The sequence below is a fragment of the Vipera berus genome (assembly GCF_964194415.1).
Source record: "Vipera berus genome assembly, chromosome: 8".
Classification (NCBI taxonomy): domain Eukaryota; kingdom Metazoa; phylum Chordata; class Lepidosauria; order Squamata; family Viperidae; genus Vipera; species Vipera berus.
In genome coordinates, this window is record NC_138211.1 from 17,653,817 (window position 1) to 17,680,901 (window position 27,085).

General features: G+C 42.9%; 1 protein-coding gene across 1 annotated transcript in view; it reads left to right on the forward strand.

Moving 5' to 3' along the window:
• Positions 1 to 27,085, forward strand: part of FGFR1 (fibroblast growth factor receptor 1) — a 92,101-nt gene that overhangs the window by 20,255 nt on the left and 44,761 nt on the right. The window contains exon 2 of the mRNA XM_081333918.1: positions 3,465 to 3,670. Within this exon, the coding sequence (XP_081190044.1) occupies positions 3,580 to 3,670 (91 nt within the window). The 5' untranslated portion in view covers positions 3,465 to 3,579. The remainder of the gene's footprint in view (positions 1 to 3,464; positions 3,671 to 27,085) is intronic.

Consider the following 27,085-nt stretch of genomic DNA (forward strand, 5'->3'; position numbering starts at 1 on the left):
AGTAGCATGTTTTCTTCCTGACACCACTTCCGTGCCCCTGGGCCTTTTTTTCCATGCCTGAAGGACAGCACATCATCTCATGTGACTCAACCTTACGAATCATGCTGGAACCATGAAGCTGTCCCTTGATGAAACTAGGATGGGCTTCCCCATGACTTCTTCAGAGCCAACTTTTGAGATATTTCAGGGAAGAAAAATTCAGGGGCTACAGCCAGTTTTAAATCATGACACTTTTCCTTCTCTCCTTCGACTTCCTCAATCATGTGAAGTGACTGTACTGCTTTGTGCTGCCCCGGTGAGATCACACTTGAAATACTACATCCAATTCTGGTCACCAAAATATAAAAAGGAGTTGAGAGCCTAGAAAGAGTGCAGAGAAGATCAACTAAGGGGTGTTGGTAGTCTGAAGGCTAAACCACATGATGAATGATTGTGGGAACTAGTTACATGTAGTCTAATGAAGAGAAGGACTAGGGGTGACGTGATAGCTATCTCCCAATACTTGAGGAGCTGTCACACAGAAGAAGTCAATTTATTCTCCAAAGCACCTGACGGCAGGACAAGAAGTAATGGATGGAAACTTACCAAAGAGACACCCAACCTAGAACTGAGGAGAAATTTCCTCACAGTGAGAACAATTAATTACTTAATGTGATTGAGAAAGTCGGAGGAGAGAAGGAAACCTGTCATGATTTACAACTGGCTGTAGCCCTTGAATTTTTCTTCCCTGAAACACCTCAAAGTTGGCTCTGAAAAAGTCATGGGGAAGCCCATCCTAGTTTCATAGGATGCCAGTTTCAGGGTTCCAGCGTGATTGTGAGTGCTTCAACACTGGAGGTTTTCGAGAAGAAACTAGACAGCCATTGGTCTGGAATGGTATAGGGCAGGGGTAGGCAACCTTGGCTCTTTTATGACTCGTGGACTTCAACTCCCAGAATTCCTGAGCCAGCATGGCTCAGCTTGGAAACCTCTCCCTTTCCCCTCAGCATGGCTGGCTCAGGAATTCTGGGAGTTGAAGTCCACGAGTCATAAAAGAGCCAAGGTTGCCTATCCCTGGTATAGGGTTTCCTGCCATGGGCAGAGGGTTGGACTAGAAGACCTCCAAAGTCCCTTCCAATCCTATTATTCTACGTTCTATATTTTCTCTTCTTTCCTTCTGTTCCACTCACCAGCTTTCTTTAAGAGAAGGGTCATGGGAGCAAAACAACCCCTTTCTCCTAATTTGGCTCCTCTTTGGAACCGGAGTAATCACTTCTGAAAAGACTGATGGCTTTTCCGTCATTCTTGGCTCACTGGACCAAATTCCACTTGCTTATCAAAAGCCCTGGTGCCAAGGAACAAAGCCGGGCACTTAAACAAAACTGGCACCAGACATGAAGGCCAGAGAACAACAGCAAGAGCCCGAACAACACATTTTTGAAATAGTTGACCCAGCTTTGAGGACTAGGCTTTAAATGTATTACTCAGAACTCACTGTTGCTTTTCAATTTCCGTAGAACATAGAATAATAGGGTTGGAAGGAACCTTGGAGGTCTTCTAGTCATCTCCCTCTGGTGCCAGGTTGGTTTAAGTATCTGCTTCAGCGTATGAGCGGTCGATAAGCCCGTGGGATTTGATCCAATGAACCAAGAATGGCTTTGACCCGGGAGATTTTTCTTCCTGCCTTGGGCTGGTAGAAAGATGACAACTAGAGTGCCTGGCATTAGGGATCAAGCTCTTAGTTCTGTCTGGCTGTCCAATCAGGGCGTCTACATTACTCTATTTCTCCTCTGAGTGTTGGGTGGGGTTTTTTTTAATTTATTTATTTAATTTAATGTGTTCTCCTAGCGTGGAAAGTGTAGAAAAAGACTGGAAGAGAAGAGAGACAAAACCAATCAAAAGATGGTGGACTGGTCAGTTAACAGATTATCCCTTAAGCAGCATCTTAGCTCAGCTGCAGGAAAAGCTGGGAAGAAGTATTTCAAATCATTCAAAGAACTGAAGAAGCTTCTTGAATGAGAAGCAAAACATTTTCAAAGGGGAAAAAACCCCCAAGAAAGTCCAGTTGTCTTTGGGGCAACCATGACCTGGATGACTGAGAATCTCCATAGACATTCGGACAGATGTTTTATTGTATTATTGAAGCACTTTTGTGAGTTTTGAAATTGAGTCAAGTGTGCAAAAGGCCATGCAGACCATTGTGAAGTGGATTAATGTCAGAGCAAACAACATGGCACAAACTGTAGTATCTTTTTACACCAAGTGAAGCACTCCCTTTCAAAAGAAAAAAAAATGACCCAGAGGTTGATTCTTTAGTGCTCTTTTTGAAATAGGTAGTTTGTGGAGTTGCATTTAGTTGGCTGGTTTTGATTTTGTTGTTGTTGTTTATTTTGCATTCACCTCAGTGAAGTGTTAACAGGTTCTCTGTAGGTTAAAAATTGTGACCTCTTGTTAAAAATAAAGGGCAAACTTGATCTTGCAAGTCACCATTCTGGCACAGTTGCTCCTCAATTTTTGCAGTTTCTGCTTGGTGTAATACTTTGCCCATCAGATGACTTCCGTACTTGGAAGAATGATTAAACCAAGTGGTAGTTGAACATTCCACGTGCAAGCAATAACCCACCCTGCGAGTTCCCACCAAGGACACAGAGGTGATTAAAAACGTTCCTATTTTAAATTAATTGGCCTGTTTCACTGTCTGCAAACCAGATGCAAAGAGACTGGCTTAAGCTGTGGTCCGTTCAAACAGATTAAGAGTGTTTTGCCATGATAAAATATCTTAATGACGTTTAGTTGTGGTATATGCATTTATTTGGTATGTAGGTTTTTGTGTGTTTGGGTGTTAAAAATATTGATTAGCTTGGATTGAGAATGCTGTTTAGATACTCAGCCTTTAAACCAGTTTTAAGTCTGCCATATGAATATATAGGTAGTCCTCAACTTATAACCACCATTGGGACCAGAATTTTCTTTGTTAGCCCAAGGCGTTTGTTATGTGAATCATGCCTGGTTTTACAACCTTTTGCAACCTTTTTTTTAACCATAGTTGTTAAGCGAATTATAAAGTTATTAAGGAAATCTGGCTTTCCCTCACTGACTTTGCTTATCAGAAGCTGGCTAAGAAAGTCAAAAATGTGATCACACAGCCTTGGGAAGTTACAGCTGTCGTAAATACCTTCCAAATTCAGGCCAAGTCCCTGAATTTGATCATTCAGTTGCAGAGATGTTGCAGCGGTCATAAGTCAAAAATGTTCCATGCCATTGTAACTTAGAATGGTCGTTAAAGGAATGATTGTAAATCAAGGACTACCCGAATAGTGTCGTGTGTACAAAACTTCTGTTAATCCATAAGAACACACAGGACACAAAGGATCTTAAATTTAGGGCCCTACTGTAATTGAAATATTAGAAGTATTACATTTTGATTTTTGAAAAATTTCTGGAGCATTAACTTATTTTTCTTCCTCCCCTCCTCCTCTTTACAGTAGTTGAAGACCTGCACTTCATGGAAGAACGAAACATCTCTGTGTTGACCAGCAAACATCCAAGCCCTCATGGATTCTGAGCACTCTGTTGCTGACCAGTAGCTGGAGAAGTGGGATGTTTACGTGGAAGTGTCTTATTTTGGGGGCTGTGCTGGTCATAGCCACGCTGTCCACTGCAAGACCAGCGCAAACCCTACCAGAGCAAGGTAGGCGCATCACCTGCTTTATTCATATCCATTAGTTTGTTTCCATCCTTATGTGTTCTACGGCCATGACGTTGGTTAACGGGAATTCTCTGCCAAACATATACCCAGAAGAACCGAATGTAACTCTCATAATTTCTCACCAGGCGCAATATTTTATTGGGTGTGTATTACAGTATATCAGTCCAGGATATTTTCTTCACCATAAAGAAGGGGGGGGGGTGTAACGGTCTCTCTTCCTCCATTCTCATTCATGAAACCTGGCAGAAAGGTGGTTTCCTCTTGTATGTTCTCTACTGGCTGTGTGACCTGTGCAGGATTGACCATGTGAGATATTCAAGGAAACCTGGTTCTCCAGTATTTGCAAATCTCCAAACTGAAGCAAGAGGGTTAGGGGGAAAGTTTTAAAAAAAACAAAGACAGCAGTCAATAGTGTGTAATCAAAGACATTACCGTGACTCTTTGGTCGCTCCTCACTAAATCAAACCTAACATTTTAACAGAGATTGCAGAGTTCATTTTATATTCTTGTACTCATAATAGGTTGTCTGTCTGCACAGTCAAATGCCTTTCCCAAGTGACAGTATTGATCTGCATTCACATAACCTTGTAAACCCACACTCTAGTTCATCAAATATAAAGATCTGGTTTCCAAAACATATGATGCCTTAAAATTGATCTTCTCCTTTAAGATGAACTGATCCTCACTATAGGCTATATTATAGTTTGTGAGGGAAAATGACTGGCAGAGCCTGGGGGCAGAGTGAAAAAGGGGATCAGCCTAGCATTCTTATATAGTCACAAGCAAATTAAGTCCAATCCCCCTTGAATCCTGTTGGCCCTTATCTAAGTCTAACCAGATGTTGACTGTTGGTTGAAAAGATTCCTTTGTATGGGCTTTAGCAATAAATCAGTTTAATTGAACCTTCTTGTGTGGACCTGGTCTTTCACACCTGACAGTTTGTTTAATCTTGCCTTATTCAATAGACCACAACTGTCGGAATTCAGACAATGTGCTAAGTTGTTAGTTGAGTCCGTACAGCATGTCAATCCAATATCAAAAGACCCAGTTTACAGTGTATGAATCACCAAAACAATCTATCCCAATGCACTGGCACATTTAAAGACATTGTTATACAATGCCATGTCCAAACAAATAATCCAGGCTTTTGATGATGGCCTGATTCATGTAGCATGCTAAGACAATGGCTACATTCTCACAACCTGCTCATCGACAAAATACCCAACTCCGTTTTTACTTGTGGCCTTCTCTCTGTTATGTCCCATTTATGGTTTGGAATGATTGCTTTTCTTCTCAGGCAAGAATCCTGTAAGATTTTATGTCAGAAGCTGGCAACAGATGGATGATGTTAGTGTACAAGAGAATTATCCCAAGGTGCCAGAAGAAGGTTAAAGCTGCAAATTATGAGCTAGAATAAATATTCTTTCAAGTTGAAGCCGGTGGTTAGATCAGAAGCAAGCCAAATTTACTGTTCTTTTGATCAGACAAGGACAGGGAATTAGTTTCTTTTATTTGTACTTCAAAGCTATCAACCTGATGTGAAGCCATCTTGCACATCTGTATTCTTTTCTATTATTTGAAGCTTACAAGTATGAAGGCCTGTCTCGATATTTATCCGCTGTCCTTTTGGCCGCACCATTCTTCCACCAACCTGCAAAAGGACATTTTCTCATGGCAATTGCAAAAATTAAAAACAAACCTCATGATCTGAAAGCATGTTTGAGCCTCAGGCAGCATTCCACATTAGCTTTTCAAAACAAAAGGCAGACTTTGAATGATTAATTGCCGAGCTCCTTATCATCCAAAACAATCTGTTAATACTTTCTAAAGAGTAATCTGCACTAGATTCACAAGCAGCCTGGGTAAATGTTCAGAAAATTGGAAAAGAAATAGGAAAGTTAACGGCACACTAGCAGTTACTGAAAGATAGCTAGGAGAATGAAGTCTAAGATGAAAGCTTGTCCCTTTTTTTATCAACCTCTCCCATGTGAAAAGTGTCATTTTGCTAAATATGCAACAGTTAGCTTCCAGGGTCATAATACAATTTGTTGGCTAATATTTTACAGAACTGAAGGTAAATATTAAGTGTCCCAGGATAATGTTGCAGGATCCAGCCGTCAACACTTTAATCAACACCTAAAAGCTATACACAATCAGAAGCCCATATAAATAAAACACGTAGAACAGCCCAGTGCACATATTCTAGAGAGAGAGAGAAATTCCCTCATGATGGGCTCCAGCACAAGGCCCAAAGCTCGGAAGAATAAACCCTGGGTCCCGGTGACCAACTCAGACTGGATCATGCTAATATTTTAATTACGGGAGGCAACAAAAATGTTTTTGCATTTTCCCAGATGGAATTGCGCAATCCCAGAGGAGCAGTGGAACATCCGAATGGTGCCTTTCCTTATTTCACTTAGAGAAACATTGCTATTCCACAAAAACTAATCTTAACCGGATTGCAGTTACAACAGTTCTCTACCTTTAGATTCTGTGATGGAGGTGTTTAGGTAGGTTTCAGGATAGGAACGCTAACAATACAGAGAGCCAAGGGGGAAGGCTGCGTGCTTCATCCCTATAAAGGCTGAGCCTCCGTGGCTCCTGTGGTTAACCTTCAGCTTTATGGAAATGGCAAATTAGCTGCTTTGCAATTTTGCCTCCAGCAGAGCTAACAGCATGTGGCTGGCGCTTTATTCATTATACACTGAATCAGCTTGATATAAATGCCCAACCATGATTTATTATGGCCTACGATAGTCTCTGGTGATCACAGAATTAAGCATCTCTTATTCAAACCTACATGAAGTCCATACGATACCTTTGAATGTTGACTCAAGGGGACAAGATTTGCAGACCAAATCTGGACGGTGCTTGATTATAGCTTTTGCGCTCTTATGGAATCCATTCTCCGTCTTGGTAATTTCTTCCTAAAATTTGACGATTTCTTCCTAAAATAAACAAAAAAGTATTCACATGCAGTGGTATTTAGGCTGCTCAAATTCCCAAAGCATTCAAACAAAATTAAAACAAAATGAAGCAGTGTATGGACTTGCCGACCATGCACAGATATCCTCGCCAGTTGCATCCTGTCACTGAGATACCAATTGATCCACCTGTTCCTTGATTGACAGTGTAGGTATTTAGAATCAAAGCTCAAGATCCTAGATAAGGAAAGTATATGAACATCTCCTTATGCTCTCAGATATATCATAACCTTGACGAACATGGATTTTTTTTTACAGGTATGGATTATTTGGATTTTAACTGAAAGAAAGTTGAATCTTCAAATCAGACCCTTTTAAAGGAAATTAGAGCTAATAGAACAGCACTTCAAAAACCAGGAATTCAAATAGGTATAGAAGCAGCAGTCTATCCTCGTATTCTTTTGATGGCTATAAAGTTGATGAGTAAAGCAATCAGGGAGAAATGTGGTAGTTTTCATTGGCAACTTGTTTTTTCAGAAATGAGCCAGTGAAGTTTACAGACGGGCTCGTTGAATCTGGATCTGAATGCACACTTTTACAAGAGACCCTGCCTAACTTTAGCTGTAAACTACTCCTCATTGGTAAACTGAAGTTTATACTTTCAGAGTATAGTTAATAGCTCAGAGTGCACAGAACACAAGTTTGGGGTTTGTTTTGTTTTGCTTATTGGTCTCTCTGAATCAGGGTTGACACCTGGTGACTGCCTGGACAAGATTTCTTGACAAGGTTTCAGAAGTGGTTTACCATTGCTTACTTCTTAGAGCTGAGAGACAGTAACGGGCCCAAAATTACCCAACTGGTTTTGTGCCTAGTCAGAATTCTCAGTTTCTTATCACAGCCCCTTAATCACTGTACCAAGCTGGCTCTCTTAATGGCCTACAAAGGTGCGCGAAAATCTCCATGCTGATCCTCCGAGGAAGCATAACATAGAACATAGAATTATCGGGCTAGGAGGGACCTTGGAGATCGCCTAGAAGACCTCCAAGGTCTTCTAGACAACCCTTCTGCTCAAAACAGGAGCCTTACACCATCCCACTCAAATGGTTGTCCAATCTATTTTTGAAAACCTCCAGTGATGGAGCAGTCACGACTACCTATTCCATTGGCGACCTATTCCATTGATTAATTGTCAGAAAATTGTGATCTCTTTATTTCACCCATTAACATAACTTGATAAGAAAATTAGCCCAAAGGTTAGATACTGAACAGAATTGCAGTTATTTTTTCCAATACCTCAATCACAGATAAGATTGAAGGATAGGCTCAGCTCTTTCTGCATTGTGCCAATATTAGCTGGATTCTTGAACCTGGGTATATTCTCTTTTAATAGGGTTATTTTTTTAACTGCATTGATTTATTAAGTTATATTTTTAGCATCCCATAAGTGAGTTTGCTTTTACAGGTCACTTGAGTATGCCTAGATAGTGTCTAGTTTTTCTGAGATAGGTTAGGGAAAAATGCTTTTAAAGTGTTTACAGATCAGGCTATTTTTTTTTCATACCAGTACAAAGTATATATAGCTCAGAGTTGGTTGTTGTTGGTTCTTGGCATTCACAAAGCTCTGAACTCAGTCCAACCAAGCTCAGAAACACCAAGAACCTAATGGACCAATGCTTCTCAACTTTGGAAGCTTTTAGAAATGTGGACTTCAACTCCCAGAATTCTGTTCATGGTTGGCTGGAGAATTCTGAGTGTTGAAATCCACATATCATAAAGTTCTCAAGGCTGAGAAATACTGACATAGACTGATCTCTGTATCTCCCAAAAATCAGTTTTGGGTCTAAACACATTTATTGGATGATGTCAGCAGTCTGGTTGACTCCCCCCAATTTTTGTGGGAATTTTTAAAACTGGAAAATAGATGTGATTGGCCTCAGGAAGCCATAACAAATCCACTTGTCATCTTTTTGAGGCCAAAAATTAGTTTAAAATAATTGCATAACCAAAAAAACCACCCGGTTTGGTTTGCTGCCCAAATTGAGCGGTACAACCTAGGAGTCCCTGGGAACCATACATTTTTGTTATTGTTGGAGAGCTGCATGTGGCCATAATATGTTCCATTTGATTTCAGTTAGCATATTGTTTGGCCAAATGTGGCACTGTCAACAAGCCATAGTTAGATTCAACCTGGTCTTGCTGCTGTGTGAAATCTGCGAATGGTAGCTGAGGATGAGACCCAACCTTGAAATCCTTCTAGAAGTCTATCAAAACATGGTTGTGCCAACAGGCTCGGGGATCTTAAGGAAATAATGGTGGCCTCATTGCCTGTTAACAACAAATCCTCTCTCCTAGGCTTTTCAACAATGATACTGATGTTTTTAATTGTAGAGTGGCTTTGTTTATTTTATATTCTCCTTTTATTGTGTACCACCCTGAGTCAGATTTTCTGAGATGGGTGGCTATAAGCAATACGACCAAATAAATGAATAAATTAAATGCAAATAAACATTGGTAGAGATTCACTTTCCAGTCTTTTCTGGGCAGATTTTTGTGTCAGGTATGCATTGGGGGGGAGGGGGTGCTGTTTGGTTTGGGTATTTTGCAAACTGAGCCACGGCACATGAAATCTAAGGATGGCAGGAATTTGGCTGAGCTGAGGGGTGCGTATAAGCCAGGCTGAGGGACCGAGAGAATCGGTGACCGGCTGATTTGTTTGATGCTGTGATTAATTACTAGGCTGTGGTCCAGGGGAGATGGGAGATGCAAAGAGAAGAAAGCAGTTACTGAACAACCAGGAGGTCAAAGGTCATGCGGTAGCAGCTGGGGCATGTTTTTACAACTCCCTTTTCCTACAGGGAAGCAAAAGTATTGCATTTTCCTCCCTGGCTCCAGCCTTGCAAACAAAGGAAAGCCCCCTACACTCTGGATTAGTCTCTCCCCCCACCCCCACCCCATCCATTAAAAATAACTCTTGAGTGACAACAGTCTCAATTTAAGCTTGAAAAATCCAATCTGCTGAAAGATTTATTGCTAACTTTTGCCCAAACTATGCAAAGGGGGAGGGGGGAGAGTAGGGCGGAAGAGGGAACGCAGGTACCTTAAAAAAAAACACCCAATGCATCATACCGAGATGAAAATGAATGAGCCAATTAGCTAGGTAAGGTTTCCTCCATGTCTGCTGAGAATTTTGCTTAGGGCATTTTTAAGAAAGGCTAGTCTTTTGGCTCTCTGTAGCATGTGACAAGGATGATGGTGCTATCCGTTCAATCCTGTCTGATCGCCCCCAATTCTATGGACATATTTCTCTCCACATTTTCCCCGATCTTTAGCGCTTCTTAGAGTTGTTTTACCCTCGTTTCCTTTTACCGCTGACCATTCCAAGCATAACTGACTTTTCCAGCATAACTGACTTTTTGATTACACGACGTGGCCGAAATAAGTAAGGTGGAATTTTGTGATTTTTGCTTTCCAGCCATATGACTGGCTTTATCTGCTCCAGTATTTGCTGGATTGTTACCTTTGCTGAATCGGCAGGTGCCTTCTCCAACAACAGAGCTCAAACAAGTAATCTTTCCTCCTGTTTCCTAATTTCTTTCTTCCTAATTTTTTCATGGCCCAATGTTGGGTCTTATTTATCTGGCCAACAGAGAAAGCTTGAGGGAGACATGATAACATCTTCCAATACTTGAGGGGCTGTCACAGAGAAGATTTAGTCTCCAAAGCACCTGAGGGCAAGACAAGAAGCAATGGATAGAAACTAATCAAAGAGAGAACCAATGCAGAACTAAGGAAAAATTTCCTGGCAGTGAGAACGATTAACCAGTGGAACAGCTTGCCTTCAGAAGTTGTGGGTGCTCCATCACTGGAGGCTTTCAAGACAAGATTGAACAGCCCATTTGTCTGGGATTTTATACACACTCCTGTCAAGGATTTTATGATTACAGCAGTACCTTGGTACTCAACTGTTTTGAAACTCATCAAATTTGGTACTCAGCACATTTGGATGCAAAAAATTGGTCCCGTTACTCATTGTTTGTATGGTACTCCATGCACAAGCTAGAACTTGTCGCGGTCAGCTGCCTTGTGACTCACTACATTGTTCCTTATGGGAAAAATGTGTTTGGTACTCATCGTTTTTGCTACTCATCTCTTGTCCTGGGACCAATTAACAATAAGTACTGAGGTATTGCTGTATATAAATACCTGTAGTTCATTCTGTCTGGTTTGTTCAGCCCATGCAGAGATGTTGGGGTGCCCTCAAATGATACTGAACCCAGAATTGCCACTGTACTGGGGTTTTCAATATACACCTGTATACCTTAACTCTAGAGAGTAGATGGTACTCTTCTTTACAGTCTCTCTGAGGGCATACAACTCTTTTTCAGAACCTTCAATTATTGAAAAATTAAGGAAGCCCCTTGAGCTTTGATCTGGGAGGGGTGGTTTTTTGGGGTGTGTGTGTTAACAGTTACAAGTTTTGCATTCAACTTCTGTTCTCTCTATCCCCTGAATTCTGAACAGCCAACCATTTTTTTTAGTTGAGTGGATCCTGTGCATTATTATTATTGGTATGCAATATACTTGTAGAAAATTGGATTGATTAAGTAAATGAGGGACAACTGGTTACATTAGCCTTGGATGAGTCAGGCAAGCACAATGTTTTTTTTGTGCATTTTTCAAATTGGGGATTTTATTGGAAAACTTTCCAAGGTACAAATATTGCTGCACAAAGACCTGGTCAAAGATAATTGAGAAATATTCACTATCCCCCCCCCCCCCGAAAAGGAATGCTGGCTAAAAGATGATTATTTGAACTGAAAGACAACATCCTCTTGGCCTGGAAATGTGAGACTGCGAGGAGCTGGGCAGGTTTCTCATTGCCACGGAGCTGGTTTTGTTGGGTCTTGTCCCTGCTAAACTCAGTGTTCCCAAATCTCTCTAATTCTCTCACACACAAATCATTAGAGATGTTGCTGTTTCCAAAACTCGAGGATTACTTATTAAAATAGCATCCTGCTCCTATGCTAAACCTGGAAGTGGGACAGGCAACGCTTCGTAAGGAAGCCACTGTTTTTCCTTCTAAATTGGAATTCAGGCTGAAGTCTAGATTAAAGGCCAAATGCTATCCTGCTGTCTCCTGCCCAGTGGTGGGATTCAGCCAATTTCGCACCAGGTTGGCAGAACTGGTAGCTAATTTTTTGTTGCCCAGGTCCAGAATGGACTTCCGGAAGTGGCATCCACAAAGAGAACCGGTTGTTCACATATTTGAATCCCACCACTGCTCCTGCCTCAAGGGACCTCATACAGATTATGTCTATTATATTAGATCTTCAACATATTGATGGTGGAGAAGGAAATTTGTCAGCCTTGCCAGGTAACCCAGACAGGAAAGGCAACTAGATGAACTAATTCCACTTCATTGTTAAAGCTATATTAACAGAATCTTGCAAGTCTGAAAGTACAAACTGCCCACCACTGCTTGATCTATTAGGATGGGTCCTTCCTAAATTTCTTCCTCTGACTGTCTATGGAGGTTCTCAGTCATCCAGGTTGTCCCAAAGGTGCTTTTTTCAAGAAGCAACTGGACTTTCTTGTTTGTCTTTGAAGATGTTTTGCTTCCCATCCAAGAAGCTTCTTCAGCTCTGATTGGTTGGTGGGAAATGGAAGGATTTAAATTCCATTCCCCACCACCCAGTCAGAGCTGAAGAAGCTTCTGGGATGAGAAGCGAAATGTCTTCAAAGAACAACAAGAAAGTCCAGTTGCCTCCTGAAAAAGGACCTTTGGGTTCTCCCCGACTGTTAAGCCACTGTGGGCTCCTGTCTCTCTTATCTCATTGTTTTCTAGGCAGCATCTCTTCCCCCAAGTCATCCATACCTTCTGTTGCAGAAATGGCAGGCAGCAGTTAAATGTGAAGCTTGCTTTTTTCAAGGTCATGTGAGACCCAAATGACTTGAACCAATTTCCAAACCTTCAGAACCCAAGTCCCAACTGTGCTTTTCCCAAAAGGCAACTGAACTACTTTTGGGTTTTTTTCTCCCTTGAAGGCATTTCACTTGTCATTCAAGAAGCTTCTTCAGTTCTCCTCTTGGATGAGAAGTGAAACATCTTCAAGGGAAAAAAAAACCAAGAAAGTCCAGTTGCCTTTTGGAAAAGCACCTTTGGGACAACCATGACCTGGATGATTGAGAACCACCATAAACATTAAGAACCTGAGCTGGTGACTTTGCAGTGGATTTAAAATGAGATTTGATGAAGTCATGGATAACTCTTGGACTGCTGGCTCCAGGTTCAGGAGCCACGTGTGGCTGAAAGATTAATTGGAGTGGAGCATGCCCTATTGAGAATTAGGGTCATGGCTAAGAGGGTCTCACAATCTGATCCAACAGCAAAGCTCTTCGGGTGACATCAGCAGATTGAACTGCACTGAGAGAAATGTGGAAATGGACCTGGTCTGCGTAGGACAAAAACCCAAATCTTTCAGTATTCATATGGCCTGCTGTTCAGAAGAGATGATGTGAAGAAATGGGAGGCCTAAGCAAAGGCATTCATAGAACATAGAATGATAGAGTTGGAAGGGCCCTTGGAGGTCTTCTAGTCCAACCCCCTGCTCAAGCAGGAGACTCTTACAGAGTAACAGAGTTGCAAGGGACCTTGGAGGTCTTGCATTAGACCGTATACCAGGGGTACGCAACCTTGGCTCTTTTATGACTCGTGGACATCAACTCCCAGAATTCCTGAGAATTCCTGAAGTCCATGAGTCATAAAAGAGCCAAGGTTGCCTACCCCTGCTCTACCATTTCAGACAAATGGTTGTCCAGTCTCTTCTTGAAGGCCTCCAGTGATGGAGCACCCACAGCTTCTGAAGGCAAGCTATTCCTTTGGTTGATTTCTCTCACCATTAGGGATTTTCTCCTTAGTTCCAGAAAGGACAGTGTGGTGATGATAGTGGTGGTGGTGATGATGGTTGCCTTTTTATCTAAGACCTATGAGAGTATCTGTTATTGCTTTTGGTCCTCTTCTCCATTAATCAATTCTCCAAAGGAGCTCAGCTTTTTAGATTGTAACCATTTACTGATTTTTTCAGTATCTGCTTGCTAAAGGTGGAGGCAATGCATTAATTAAAATGCGGTACAGATAGTCCTCGACTTACAACCACAATTGAACCCAAAATTTCTGTTGCTAAGTCACTGCAGTGGTTAAGTGAGTAACACAGTTGTTAACTGAATCTGGCTTCCCCCCTTGACTTTGCTTGGCAAAAGGTGGCAAAAGGTGATCACATGACACCGGTCACCGCAACCATTATATATATATGTGTGTGTGTGTGTGTGTGTGTGTGTGTGTGTGTGTGTGTGTGTGTGTGTGTTAAATGCTTGTTAACTATTTAGATTACCTTGCTAGGCCCCAAACATGGGACAAATCTTTATTTCTTGTTTCAGCCTAACCGAAGGCCAACAACAGGCAGTAGTCACAACAGTGACAGCTCATATTTGTGTAAATTTTTTAGATTGATTTTTTAATATAAACATCTTGATATTTGGTAAACGGCGTGTTGCCTGGGTTTATATTTACAAAGTAATCACTGACACTTAATTTCTATATTCCAAAATCCACATAATAACTTTGCTTGATTTTCTCTCCTTCCAATATTCTCTTTGCAACCTAAATTAATACAGTTCTTATTAATTTGATAGGTAACAATTAAATATAAAGATTTTTTCTAAAATTTCTACCAATAATCTCATCAATATCATGCTGCTTTTCTATCTGGTCATCTTGGTTGCCTCGTCACAAATCTTGTTTACAATTCTTATTTAAATTTATTTTCCCTACAATGTTCAAAACGTTTCTACTGGTTAAAATTTTCCCAGAATCTGGCTTTCCCCCCTTGACTTTGCTTGTCAGAAGGTGGCAAAAGGTGATCACGTGGCACTGAGTCACTGCAACCATCATAAATATGAGTCAGTTGCCAAGCGTCGGGATTTTGATCACCTGGCCGTGGGACGCTGCAATGGTCGTAAGTGTGAAAAATTGTCATAAGTCACTTTTCCCAGTGCCGTTGTAACTTCAAATGGTCACTAAATGAACTGTTGCAAGTTGAGGACTATCTGTAATTAAAACCATTTGGAAATCTACTGCTAAGGTGTTGGATAATATTTATACAGTAAATCAGGAGAGAAGTACATGCATGTAACAGTAAACTATAATTTAGGATTATTTGCATGAGTGGCAACAGACAAGAATGCCAGGCTCAGCCTTCATCATTCATACCTTCTTTCTTGTAGTGAGGAGCAGAAATGTACCATGTTTTAGATGTACTTTTAACAGAACTGAAACTCATACATCGGTATAAATTGAAACGTGAGTTAAGAATTTAAAGCAACTTTTAAAGCAAGTTTTAGGCAGCTGAACCTATACAACCCACTTCAAATTCCGGATCCTTTGTACCAATTTAGAAAACTCATGTTTACATATCACGTGTACCTCAGTGTCATAAATATTATATAAATCATACTGTAAAGAAAAAGAACTATATCCTAAAATAATTCCGAACATCTACAAATTATTGAAATCATCCATTCTGCTTACTGCTTTAAGTCATCTTGGGTATAATATGATTTAAATGTGAAATTTAAGGATGCCAAAGATCTGGAACTGTCTTTACTACACAGGGATGTCTATAAAGTAGTACTCATGACAGCAAATTATTCTCCTCTATTCCATTCTTGCCAAACCAAGTTCCCTTTTTTCCAACATTGCTATGAATCCAACTTTTCTTCAGCATTTTTCAGCTCAGAGGCCTGCAGAACAGTCTGTACTAGGCTACCATACAGTAAATAAAGAATTCCGTACAATAAATCAACCAAAAGAACAGGGTGAAATGACCATCATACAGACACAAGTCACCATAAATAAAAGTCTTTCCAAAGTGGGAGGGATGAAGAGAATTCTGGCCAAGTCTCCCATATCAAGTTTTGTTTTGTTTTTTGGTTTCTGGCTGAGGAATTCTGGGAGTTGAAGTCCGCAAGTCTTAAAAGCTGCCACGGTTGAGGACCCCTGCTCTAACAAGCAAAGTCAATGGGGAAGCCAAAGTCTCTTAGCAACCGTGCTACTAACTTAACCACTGCAGTGATCCCCTGAACAACTGTGGCAAGGAAGTACTAAAGTGGGCCAAAACTCACTTAGCAACTGTCTTGCTTAGCAACAGAAATGTTGCATAGCCATTAGAAAGCAAGAGAACTATCTTTCCGTGTGTCAGAAACCGTTCAAAAGGAGCCCTGCTCTATTGATCACGTGTGCAAGGCAAGCGTGTCTAAATGCAGAAGAGTTCGTGGTAGGTCCACATTGATGCTCACCCTGACGCTCTCCAGATGCGTTGGGAGTTCAAGGGCCTCTTGGCCCATCCAGAGTCAAGAGTGTGGAATGGCTTCCCCTATAATCGGTTGTGAAAGGAAGGATCCCCAAAATGAGGCGATTCAGAGGAGGAACGTAGGGCCTCCAGGTGCATGGAAGAGGGAAGATGGACCTCTGATTCCCTCCCTTCTCGCAGCTGACTCACATCGCAAGAGACTTGGTGGTGCAGTGGTTGGAATGCAGTATTGCAGGCAGACATTGCCCATTGCCAGGAGTTCGATCCCGACCGGCTCAGGGTTGACTCAGCCTTCCCTCCTTCCGAGGTCGGTAAAATAAGGGCCCAGATTGTCGGAGGCAAATAGGCAAACTCTGTACACTGCATAGAGAACGCTGTAAAGCACTATGGAGAAGTATATAAATACTAGGTGCTATTGCTGTCTGAACCACCCTCATCCAACTGTGCTTGTAGCTTTCATTCAGATCCAGCTATCGCCATCTTCCGATTGCAGTGAACACAACTGGTTGCTCCCCTCCTCCCCCCCTTTGCATATTTGAGGGCGTTGAATGTCTTCGTTAACTCCTGGCTTTAATAAGCTGGAAAACCTAGTTCTGAGCTGGGGTCCTGATTTGGGAAGAAGAAGTCCTTTAGGGGAAGGAATAAGGAGCATCAGTAGCTGTTGCCCACCACCACCCCTCCCACCCGCTCCGCAGTCCGAGTTCAGCCACTGAGACTTTGCCAAAATAAGAAACAGACGTCGCCCATGGCTTCTGTGCAGCCGGATGAAGAGAAAGCGGGATGGCTAATACCTTTGGCGCACCACCCCGGCAAAACTGATCCTTGCCAGCCTTCAGGAAAGGCCAATTAAGAGGGGGTTCCCCTCCACCTCTTCCTCTCCCCCAACCCCAGATAAAAAGAGACTGATTCCCAGAGGCCCAACTAAGCACTTCCTGTTGGGATTAAGGGATCTGGGGTGGCTGTGTGTACATGCGCACGAATGTGCGCACACACTTTCTCTTTTCAGGAAATACCTTTAGTAAGCCCTGGTGGCGTTTCTATGGCAACCACAGAGGGGACCTGCTGATCTCAGCCATTCAGGGTTTTGTTTTTTATATATATATATATTGTTCTGGGCTCCCTTTTGTGGCTCTGCATCCACAGGGCTGGCCAATAGCTACCATTTGCCCTTTAGGGGAAAGGCTCTGAATGCAAATGTGATTTAAAAAACAAAAACAAAACAAGAAAACATTCAGAGGGACTCAACCCACACAGGACCGTTTGCATGCAACACCTCCCGTCCCACCATTAAGGGTCCCCTCTGAGTATCCAACCAGCAAAAGTTAATCCAGCTGCTGTTCCTCTTCTCCCATCTGGGAGGGGGGCTTGGGTCTATCCACCTGGAGGTGGGCTTGGGAAAGCAGGAAGCAGAAGAAGAATACTTCCTCCTCTTCCTCTTCCTCCTCCTCCTCTTCCTCCTGTTCTTCTCCTCCTCTTCCCCCCTCCTTCTCCCTCCTCTTTTTCCTCCCCCTCCTTCTTCCTCCCCTCTTTCTCCTCCCCCTCCTTCTTCTTCCTCCTCCTCCTCCTCTTCTTCTCCTCCTCTTCCCCCCTCCTTCTCCCTCCTCTTCTTCCTCCCCCTCCTTCTTCCTCCCCTCTTTCTCCTCCCCCTCCTTCCTCCTCCTCCCCCTCCTCCGCTTCATTTTTAGCTGTACTAGCAAACTGTAGCGTGCTAACAGTGTCTTCCAACGATGCCGGTGTAATTGTACATATGATAACAGTCTTAGCATTTCCACCCAAAGAGTTCTGAAGAATTCTTGTTAGCTTACTGTCCCTGTAGTTTATAAAGCCTTCAGACTGATCATCACAAAGTTACTTGACAACCTGGCCCAAGATCTCCAGTTAATATTACATCCTTCTTTAAGTCGAATTCCTTCAGCCCCTCTTTGGCTAGCTCTTTCACTTCCTGCCAGATCTACAAAATTCAAATGAGAAACCATTACAGCTCCTTCATCACTTGAGCCAGACGTATGCTTTTCTTTACTTTCAATGATCATTCTAAAAATTGTATGAGAACGGCTGCTTCTTTCATTCATTTTTGTCTCACCGTAGCGTCTGTTTTTGTTCTCCTTTCTTAAAGCCAGCTCATAACCTCCTCTAGAGAAACCACTACTTCTTCATTCAGATCTTCAGCAAAGATTGTCCTATTGATGTCTTCATGAACCACTAATGACTTCTTTTTCCTAATGTTACTGCATAGCAAGTCTTGTATGGTTTCATGATGAATTTCCATATGTGATATACGGAGTAGGAATTCCCTATCTGGAATACTGCAGATAGTATCGAAGACATGATTAATTGCCATGGGTAAGATACCTGGACTATCTTTGGTACCCAATATTGTGTACGTTTTGCCCGAAGCTGTCTGACCGTAAGCAAAAATAGTCCCATTATATCCTTGAAGCGCTGACTTGATAATAGGAGCAGTCACACCTTGGTAGACTTCCTTTGTACTATTGTTGGGAGTGGAACACACGATCAAAGACAAATGACAAATGACTGTGATACAGTACAGTCTTCACTTTTCCACGAAACCTGTCCTTTTTCATCAAGGTCTTCATTTTCTCTTGCAATTAGTGGCCGTACTCTCACGCAAACGGTAACACCAACTTCCTCCTCCTCTTCTTCCTCCTCCTTCTTCTCCTTCTCCCTCCTTCTCCTCCTCCTTCCTACTCCCACTCCCCTTCTTCTCCTTGCCCCCTTTCTCCTCTCTAAGAACTGTAGAGTTTGTCCTTTGTCCCTCCCTGCCTTGCCTGGCTAAATTTGGGGATTCGTTTCATTTCAAAGCTGCATTAAAAACAAAAATTAATTGCCCAAGCTGGGGCAAAGGCCTTTTGGGCGTTACATCACACATGATTTCCAGCCTTGTTTCATAAACCGTTATGTAATGCTCCTGGCAGGATCTGGCTCCTTCTCCTGCGCACTGAAACCTCTGGGACGCCCCCTCCCTCCTTGACTCGCTCCAGGCTGAGATTCTCAGATTACAGCCTTGAGTGCAAGATATGAGAGACACTCTTTTCCAAATCTCTGGAGGGACACCATGCAGAGGTTTTTGCGGTTGGCCATCAATCTTTTTTTTCCAGCACTCTGTCACCGAAACATGCATATTCAGGCTTCTTGTTTGCCCAGGACAAATGTTCTTGGTGTTTTGTTTATAAACTCAGGATCCCAGGACCTTTGCGGTGATGGGTATTAAAGATCGTCCTTTCTCTGTCTTGTGATATTTTAATCTGAAGGCAACGAAAGTCAAGGGACATTGAAGCCATCCAGAGGCAACTCAAGAGCCATTCAGTCCAAGATCTTGTTTCTGATATGTACCAATGGAATATATAGCACTGCTTCCTGATGACCAACCAGAATCCCTTAAGGCAGGCATATCAAACTCGTGACGTCTCGTGATTTTGTCCCCATTGCCGGCAATGGGGTGGGCGTGGTTTCAGCGTGACGCATGCAGCCTGTGGGCCGGCAGTTTTGACATGCCTGCCTTAAGGAGTACTCTGTCAGCATTGGTCATCATCTTATTACTTCCTCAGCATAACAGAGATGGAGGGGACTTTGGAGATCTTCTAGTCCAACCCCCTGCCCAAGCATGAGACCCCACATCATTCTGAACAAATGGCTGTCCAATCTCTTCTTAACAACCTCCAGTGATTGAGCATCCACAATTTCTGAAGACAAGACAAACCACTGTCAGGAAATTTCTCTTGAATTCTAGATTGGATCTCTCCTTAATGATCTTCTAACCATTCTTCTCCTGCCCTCAGGCGCTTTGGAGAATAAGTATCCCTCTCTTCCGTTAGATGACACATACGCAGCTCCTGCAACTGTTCGCTGTACCTTTTAGCCTCCAGACCCCTCATCACCTTTGTTGCTCTTCTCTGCGCTCTTTCTAGAGTATCAACATCCTTTTTGTATCGCTAATCCTCTTTAATCATCGTTTCATGACAAATATAAAGAATTGTCATCACTACCAGAGAGGGTGGATACTTCTGTTTTTGTCTCCCATTTGTTTCTTCCTCACATTCTGTCTTCTCCTCCCAAGTCTGCGGAGAAAGAATGAGAAGAAGATAAAAAAAGGTAAAGTTGCCTTCAAGTTGAATTCAGCTTCTGATGACTGCATGCACATGGCTAGGTTGTTTTCCTGACAGTTCAAGTAGTCCTCAACTTACAACCACAACTCAAGTCCAAAATTTCTGTTGCTAAATGAGACTGGGTGGATGGGTGGAAGACCGTTGGAGGGAGATGCAATCTAGAACTAAATGGTGAAGTGAATTTTGCCCCCTTTTGCGACCTTAATTTTGCCACGGTTGTTAAATAAATCACTGCAGTTTTTTTTAAATTTTAGTAACACAGTTGTTAAGTGAATTTGGCTCCCTCATTGACTTTGCTTGTCAGAATGTCGTTAAAGGTGGTCACATGACCCCGGGACACTGTGACCGTCATAAATATGAGCCAGTTGCCAAGTGTCCAAAGGTTGAGCACGTGTCCATGGGGATGCTGCGATGGTCGTAAGTGTGAAAAAAGGTCATAAGTCACTTTTTCAGTGCCGTTGTAACTTTGAAAGGTCACTGAATGAACTGTCGAGGACCACCTATAATAAAGAATGATTTGCCATTGTTCTCTTATGGAATATTGTTTTCAATTTCTCCATCTAACCTACAAGATTCTTTGGAGATCTGGAATTCTTTAGCTGTTTCCTATCTAAACCTTAATCAAACCTGATGCCCCTTGGCTTTGCCAAGAGTAGCCAAATGGGAGAAGAAGAACAATTTGGAGGAAGTAGGAAAGAAGCATTTAGGCATCTCCCATGCCTGACAGCAGTATCCTTCTCCAGGCAGCTGTGTGGATGGGGTGCGAAAGAAGAGAGCCAATAAAAGGACAATGCCATTTATTGTTATTTCCAGCAGGGTAATGGGTTTGGCCTTCTTATTAGCCCTGAATGGTAGCAGTGACGTCATGCAGATGGTTAAGAAGAAGGAAAAAAAAGAGAAAGAATAGGAACCACTGAGAATCTGGGAATGAGAGAAGGGTCCTGCATTTCAGCCACTGTTATGGAAATTTCCTGGATGCAGGCCCTGATGATGGGAGACTCCATTAAGGAATTACTCTTTTCTTTCCAAAGCTGGAACAGGCCCCAGGCAACTATCACATCCTTTGCACAATGGGAGCAAACACAAAGAGCCACAAAGATAATCTGGCTTATTAAAGATTTGTTCAAAATGGGGAAAGTGTGTGTGTGTGTGTGTGTGTGTGTGAGGCTCCTTCAAGAGCTGCCCTAGGTGCACCTCCTTCTGGAAACTCAGCCCATCTGTTGTTGGCTGAGTTGCACTCTAACCATAGTTGCCTCTGGCTGGCCTTTTCAAAAGCAGCGATGGTGGCCTGCAGGGAGCTTTTGAGCCTGATAGAGTCCAGTCGTCAAATAGGATTTTCCTATTTACTTCCAAAAAACTGTAGGCTCCTTGGTTCTCTCTGAGCTTGGTTGTTTTCTTGCAGACGTTTCATTACCAATCTAGGTAACATTATCAGTACTGTTAAAGGAGTAGGTTTTGTCTTATTTTATATACTAGTGGCTTGCCCTGTCAGTGCTGGTAAGAGTAGACTTGGGGTTCCTTGTTTGGATTGTTTTACTGTTACCTTTGTTTGTCTGGGTTGGTGGTGCTTTGACTGGAGAATTGTTTAGCTTTGACTGTTGGTCTAGCATTAATCTTGGTTTTATTCTCGGCCTATTTGGGTGTTGATTGCTAAAGAGGAGATTTTTCTAGATTTTTTCTTTCATGGCCTAGTTGGGTCATGAAACGTCTGCAAGACAACCACCAAGCCCAGAGAGCGCCAATGAATCCACAGTTCAAGCCCTGGTCTACAAATATTCTTATCTATCATGTCCAAAGGAAGAAGTGACAACATCGTTCATAGGTCAGTCCCATCCCCAAAAGATAGAGTGTTTCTAGTGGGACAGTACACTAGGAATCATGGCAAGGAGAGTTGGAACACAGGTGCAAGGTTGGTCCAGGATTGGTAAAGAAGCAATGCAAATCCTCTCTGCCCAACGTTATCTGTGTTTCTTCTGTTCATGTTTTGACCTTCCCTTGCGTATTTGCAAGGGTTTTTTTTGTTTCGTTTGCTATTTTTGCTATTCTCAGTCAATTCTTTATAGGGAGGTAAAAAAAAAGAAAGTAAGTTTGTTAGGAATTCTGATTTTTACAGATGTCAAAAAGTGCAGCAGCCTTAATGTTTATTTTTTTTAAAAAAAAAGATAGTTTGGACAAAACCAAATTTTGATGGGTGTGGCTTTTTCCAGAGTTCATACTTTTGTTGAGGAAGGCTTTCTTGGGACCCAATCTGGGTCAGTCACTGGGACCAGAGGTTTGGTCTTCCAAAACTTTTGGACTCGGTGCTGGAGCCCCTCCTTAGGGGACTTCTCTCCCACCAGAATGTGTGCCATCCTGGGACATGTATATTTGCCTTCCTTCCCTAAGGTTTTCTCAGTTGGCTTTCTGCCTGTTGAAGGCGTGCTAAAGAAAGGTGAACGTGTGGGAGGGGGTTCCCCTCTTTTGAAATGGAGATTTGAAGCCTGGGATTGGGGGCTTTCTCTAAAGCAGTTCTCTCTCAGACGATTTGGTATTCAGGAGTCCATATTAGCCTGACAGCTTATCATTACATTATGAAACTTGTATAAAACTGACTTTAGTGAAAGGAATCCAGCCGCAAGGGAGTCTGGCTATAAGGTGCCTGCAACAGTCAACACCCCCCCCCCCCGTCCCCTTTAGAATCTTAAAGTCTCAAAATGGGCTAAAACTGGGTTGATCCCTGACAGGTATTCCAGTGGCACTCTTAGGAGATTGGGGGATCCCCAGTGCCTCAAAAGGTTGATCCCCCGGCAGGTAATGGGAAGATTCTCCAGCTAAAAGCTTGGCAAGCAGATTTCCTTCAAATCCAGGCTAGTTGGGAGAAATGAGTTATGGTAGCTGACATCCAGCAGCTTCCTGTGAGGGTATAAAACACAAGCAATGCACCTGAAAGAGGTTCTTGGCCCGTGCCTTGCTTTTTAATCAGTGGATGTGCTTAACTCCCAGTGATGTAATGCAGCATTCTTCCCCCCCTCCCCCCCCCACAAACCTTTCTGGCACTAGGGACCGGTTTCAGAAGAAAAATTGTCTTCCACAGACCAAAAGGGGAGAGGGATGGTTTCACATGCAGCCTAAATCCTGCGCATGTGCAGATGAAAGTTTTGTTTGGGCAGCCCTGGTTCCTATAAGGTCACGGACCTGTCCCAATCTATGGCCCAGGGCTTGGAGACCCCTTATGTAATAAAATGAGGGGGGAATCACTCATCACCTTATTTGCATCAACAAAGCCAAGGTTTTGTGAGCCCTCGCAGCTAGGACAATGAGGTTATGCTTTTTGGGGGTAGGGGTGGGGGTGGGACCACTAATCATTGGAAGACATCTTGAGGCCATGCTCCATCCTTTAGCTAGCATGGGGCTGTCTCCCCTTTCCTGGAAAAGCTAATGAAGCTGGATATGGTCATTAGCCTGTGAATGCCATCGTTCAGCGTTCCCACCAGGCCTATTTACCAACTTGTGCTCCGAGTGACCAATGGCCAGCAGCCTGCCTTTGCCCTCTGACTTCCTTCTCTCATCAGCTGGGGCTGGGAGGGAGAGCTTGTCTATCATGGGGAGGAAAGCATCTCTGCCCTCGGAGATCCCATTGGTCATGGCAATTTAATGCAGAACAGTGCCGGGAATGGGAGCTTTTATTGACTTTGAAATGAGATGACCCCAGCCATGCGCTTTGAGCTGATGTCTACAAAATGCTCCCTCCCTCCCTCCCGCACACTCTCTCTCCTAGGGACCCAAGGCAAATAGAAGGCTTGCAAGGATGGGGGGAGGTGAGAGAGCCCACCTAATTAAGGTGGCAGTGGGGAGCCCCATAGTATTAGCTTAGAAGAGGGAGACATGCAATCTCCCTTTTTCAGTTGTGTGCCCGGCGCTACATTCCCGAAGATAAGAATAGAATGAGAAATGGATCATAAATTAAAATCGATTGCACTGCATTCACGATTGCATGCAGTTAACATTATCTCCCTGTATGAGTGTACACTATTCATCTCACTTATTTTGGCCATGTCACGTGGGGGAATTCACTGAAGAAAGCAATTGTGTTTGGAAGAGTTAGCGGTAAAAGGAAACCAGGCTGGCAAAGAACATGGTGGCTGGACACCATCAAAGTTGACACCAGCCAGAGCATAGAAAAGGTCAAAAAAGAATGTGGGGAGATCTAATCGCTGAGAGTTGGACATGACTGAATAGATAACATCATTATGAATAATAGAGTTGGAAGGGACCTTGGAGATCTTCTAGTCCAGGGGTGTCAAACTCAATTTCATTGAGGGCCGCATTAGCATTGCGGTTGCCCTCAAGGGGCCGTGTGGGTGTGGCCAGGGTGGGCGTGGCCTACTGGGTGGGCGTGGCTACAGTGCGTATGGCCTACTGGGTGGGCGTGGCCAGCTCTACATCGTTCGCATCAAGGGTGCCTATGGGGGCCTGGGCAGGAGTAGGACAGATCTGAGGGTCTCTGACAGAAGGAGGGTCTCTGGGCCAGGGCCAAGGCAGTGGGGGCCGTTCCCTCACTGTTTCCAGGATGGCTTCGCGGGCCACATGAAACCACTTCGCGGGCCAGATCCGGCCCCCGGGCCTTGTGTTTGACATGTCTGTTCTAGTCCAATCTGCTGCTCAAGCAGGAGACCCTAGACCAGGGGTGTCAAACTGCTAGCCTTCGGGTCGGATGCGTCTTCCCAAAACCGCGCCCACCCCATTGCCGGCAATGGAGAAAAAGCTCCGGTATGTTGTGTGATGTCATGTGACGTCACGAGTTTGACATGTCTGCCCTATACCATTCCAGAGAAGGGCTGTCCGGTCTCTTCTTAAAAACCTCCAATGATGGAACGCCCACAACTTCTGAAGGCAAGTTGTCCCATTAATTAATTGTTCTGTCAGGAAACCTTAGTTCTAGGTTGTTTCTCTCCTTGGTTAGTTTCCATCCATTGTTTCTTGTCTTGCCTTCTGATGCTTGGAAAATAAGTTGATGCCCTCTTCGTTGTTGCAGCCCCTCAAATACTGGAAGACTGCTATTATGTCACACCTAGTCCTTCTTTTCTCTAGACTAGACATACCCAATTCCTGTAACCATTCTTCATCTGTTTTAGCCTCCAGCTACCCAATTATCTTTGTTGCTCTTCTCTACACTCTTTCCAGGGTCTCAACATTTATTCATTTTTAATTGTGATGACCAGAAATGTGGTCTTACTAAGGCTTTGTAAAGTGGTACTCATGGATGTATTCACATTGAACATTGAATATATTGTCCATTAAAAATTGCCGAGTTGGTGCTGACGTTTGGAGGGGGCAGGCTGGATCTCCAGTTACAGCTTTTGGCGAGCCACATCCAACCTTGAAACGTCAGGCTTACAGCTCAAAGGTGGTGGCGAGGCTGTAAAAGAGAAGGAGGAAAAAAGACAAAACACTCATGGAGAGATGAGGGAAGTCTCTTGGTAGCCTATCTTATAAACAGCAACTTAGCCCAGGTGATAAGAATGAACTCTAAAGGATGGTTGGGAGTTCCTCTTTCAGTTTCCTGCACACACATACATTCATACGCACAGCGAGAGACATACACATACAAACTTAATTGCATTAAAGATTAAAAACTAAGAAAAATATGGTCAGAGAAAAGTAGAGAGAAAAGGAGTAGGAGGTATGGAATGGAATGGAACGGAATAGAATATGGGACGGAACAGAACAGAACAAAATAGAATAGAACAGAACAGAACAGAACAACTTTTGAACAAATATTTCTGAAACTGGCATGGAATAAAATAGATAAACCTGCCTTTTTACCATCCTAGGTTCTTCCCTCCCTCCCTCCCTCCCTCCTTTCTTTCTTTCTTTCTTTCTTTCTTTCTTTCTTTCTTTCTTTCTTTCTTTCTTTCTTTCTTTCTTTCTTTCTTTCTTTCTTTCTTTCTTTCTTCCTTCCTTCCTTCCTTCCTTCCTTCCTTCCTTCCTTCCTTTCTTTCTTTCTTTCTTTCTTTCTTTCTTTCTTTCTTTCTTTCAGTTGGGAAGTTAATTCTTCCCCTTTTTACCAATCGGGCTCTTTGTTGGTTCAGACCTGCATTCAGATCAAGAAAAATGTAGTACAGAGCGTGAGGACAGGGGCTTTGAATCAATCTTGACTCATGGAGGTTAGCTAGAGAAATCCTTACAGTTTTCTGAAGTCTTCTTCCTAGGGCTGAGAGTCATGGACTGGCCCATTATTCAACCAACTGTGCCTAAGACAGAACTAGAACTGCTCCCCCAGCCCGAAGCCTTTGGCTGCTACTTCATGTCTCCGATTTCTTTATCGAATGATGCGGGACAGAAAGGTGGTCATCACTTGCGTCACGTTCTGAGTAACTGCAGAAAATAATGACGTTGGTAAAGCCACATAATGAAACATCCATTCAACTAAATTCACATAATGCGAACTCTGCATCACAGGTGATTACATGTATCATCAGACTGTTTTTGAGTCACTGCCTGTTGCTTTTACATCTTCCGGGCTGCTTTTTTTTCTTCTTCTTCTTCTCCCCAGAGCTGAGTTTTGACATTTTTAATTGCTTGGGGATTATTTTAATTTCTTGAAGATAATTTCTTTGCTCATCACCACTCCCGCTCCTTGCTTCTCTGCCGCCTGCTTTTCTGATGGGTCTTTCCTTTCTTGTTAGCTTAGCTAACCTGTTTGAATTGCTCACTGCACAATAGAATAGCTGAATTGAGCTAAAGTGGTCTGTTTACCCTTGCCCTGTTCGTATAACAAACAGAGCACGTATTTTTCTTTCGGCTCCGGGTCGTCCTTCCACCCTCAAACAGATTGCCCTGTTTTGCGATAGGCCTTTTGGGATTCATAGTCTGAAATACTAACTGGCTTCATCATTTCACCCTCCTATAAATGGGCGCTTATTTATTCATTTATTCTGCCACATTCATCTGCTCTGCTATATGAGGGTGGGGGAAGCTCTTCCTTGCAATACCTAA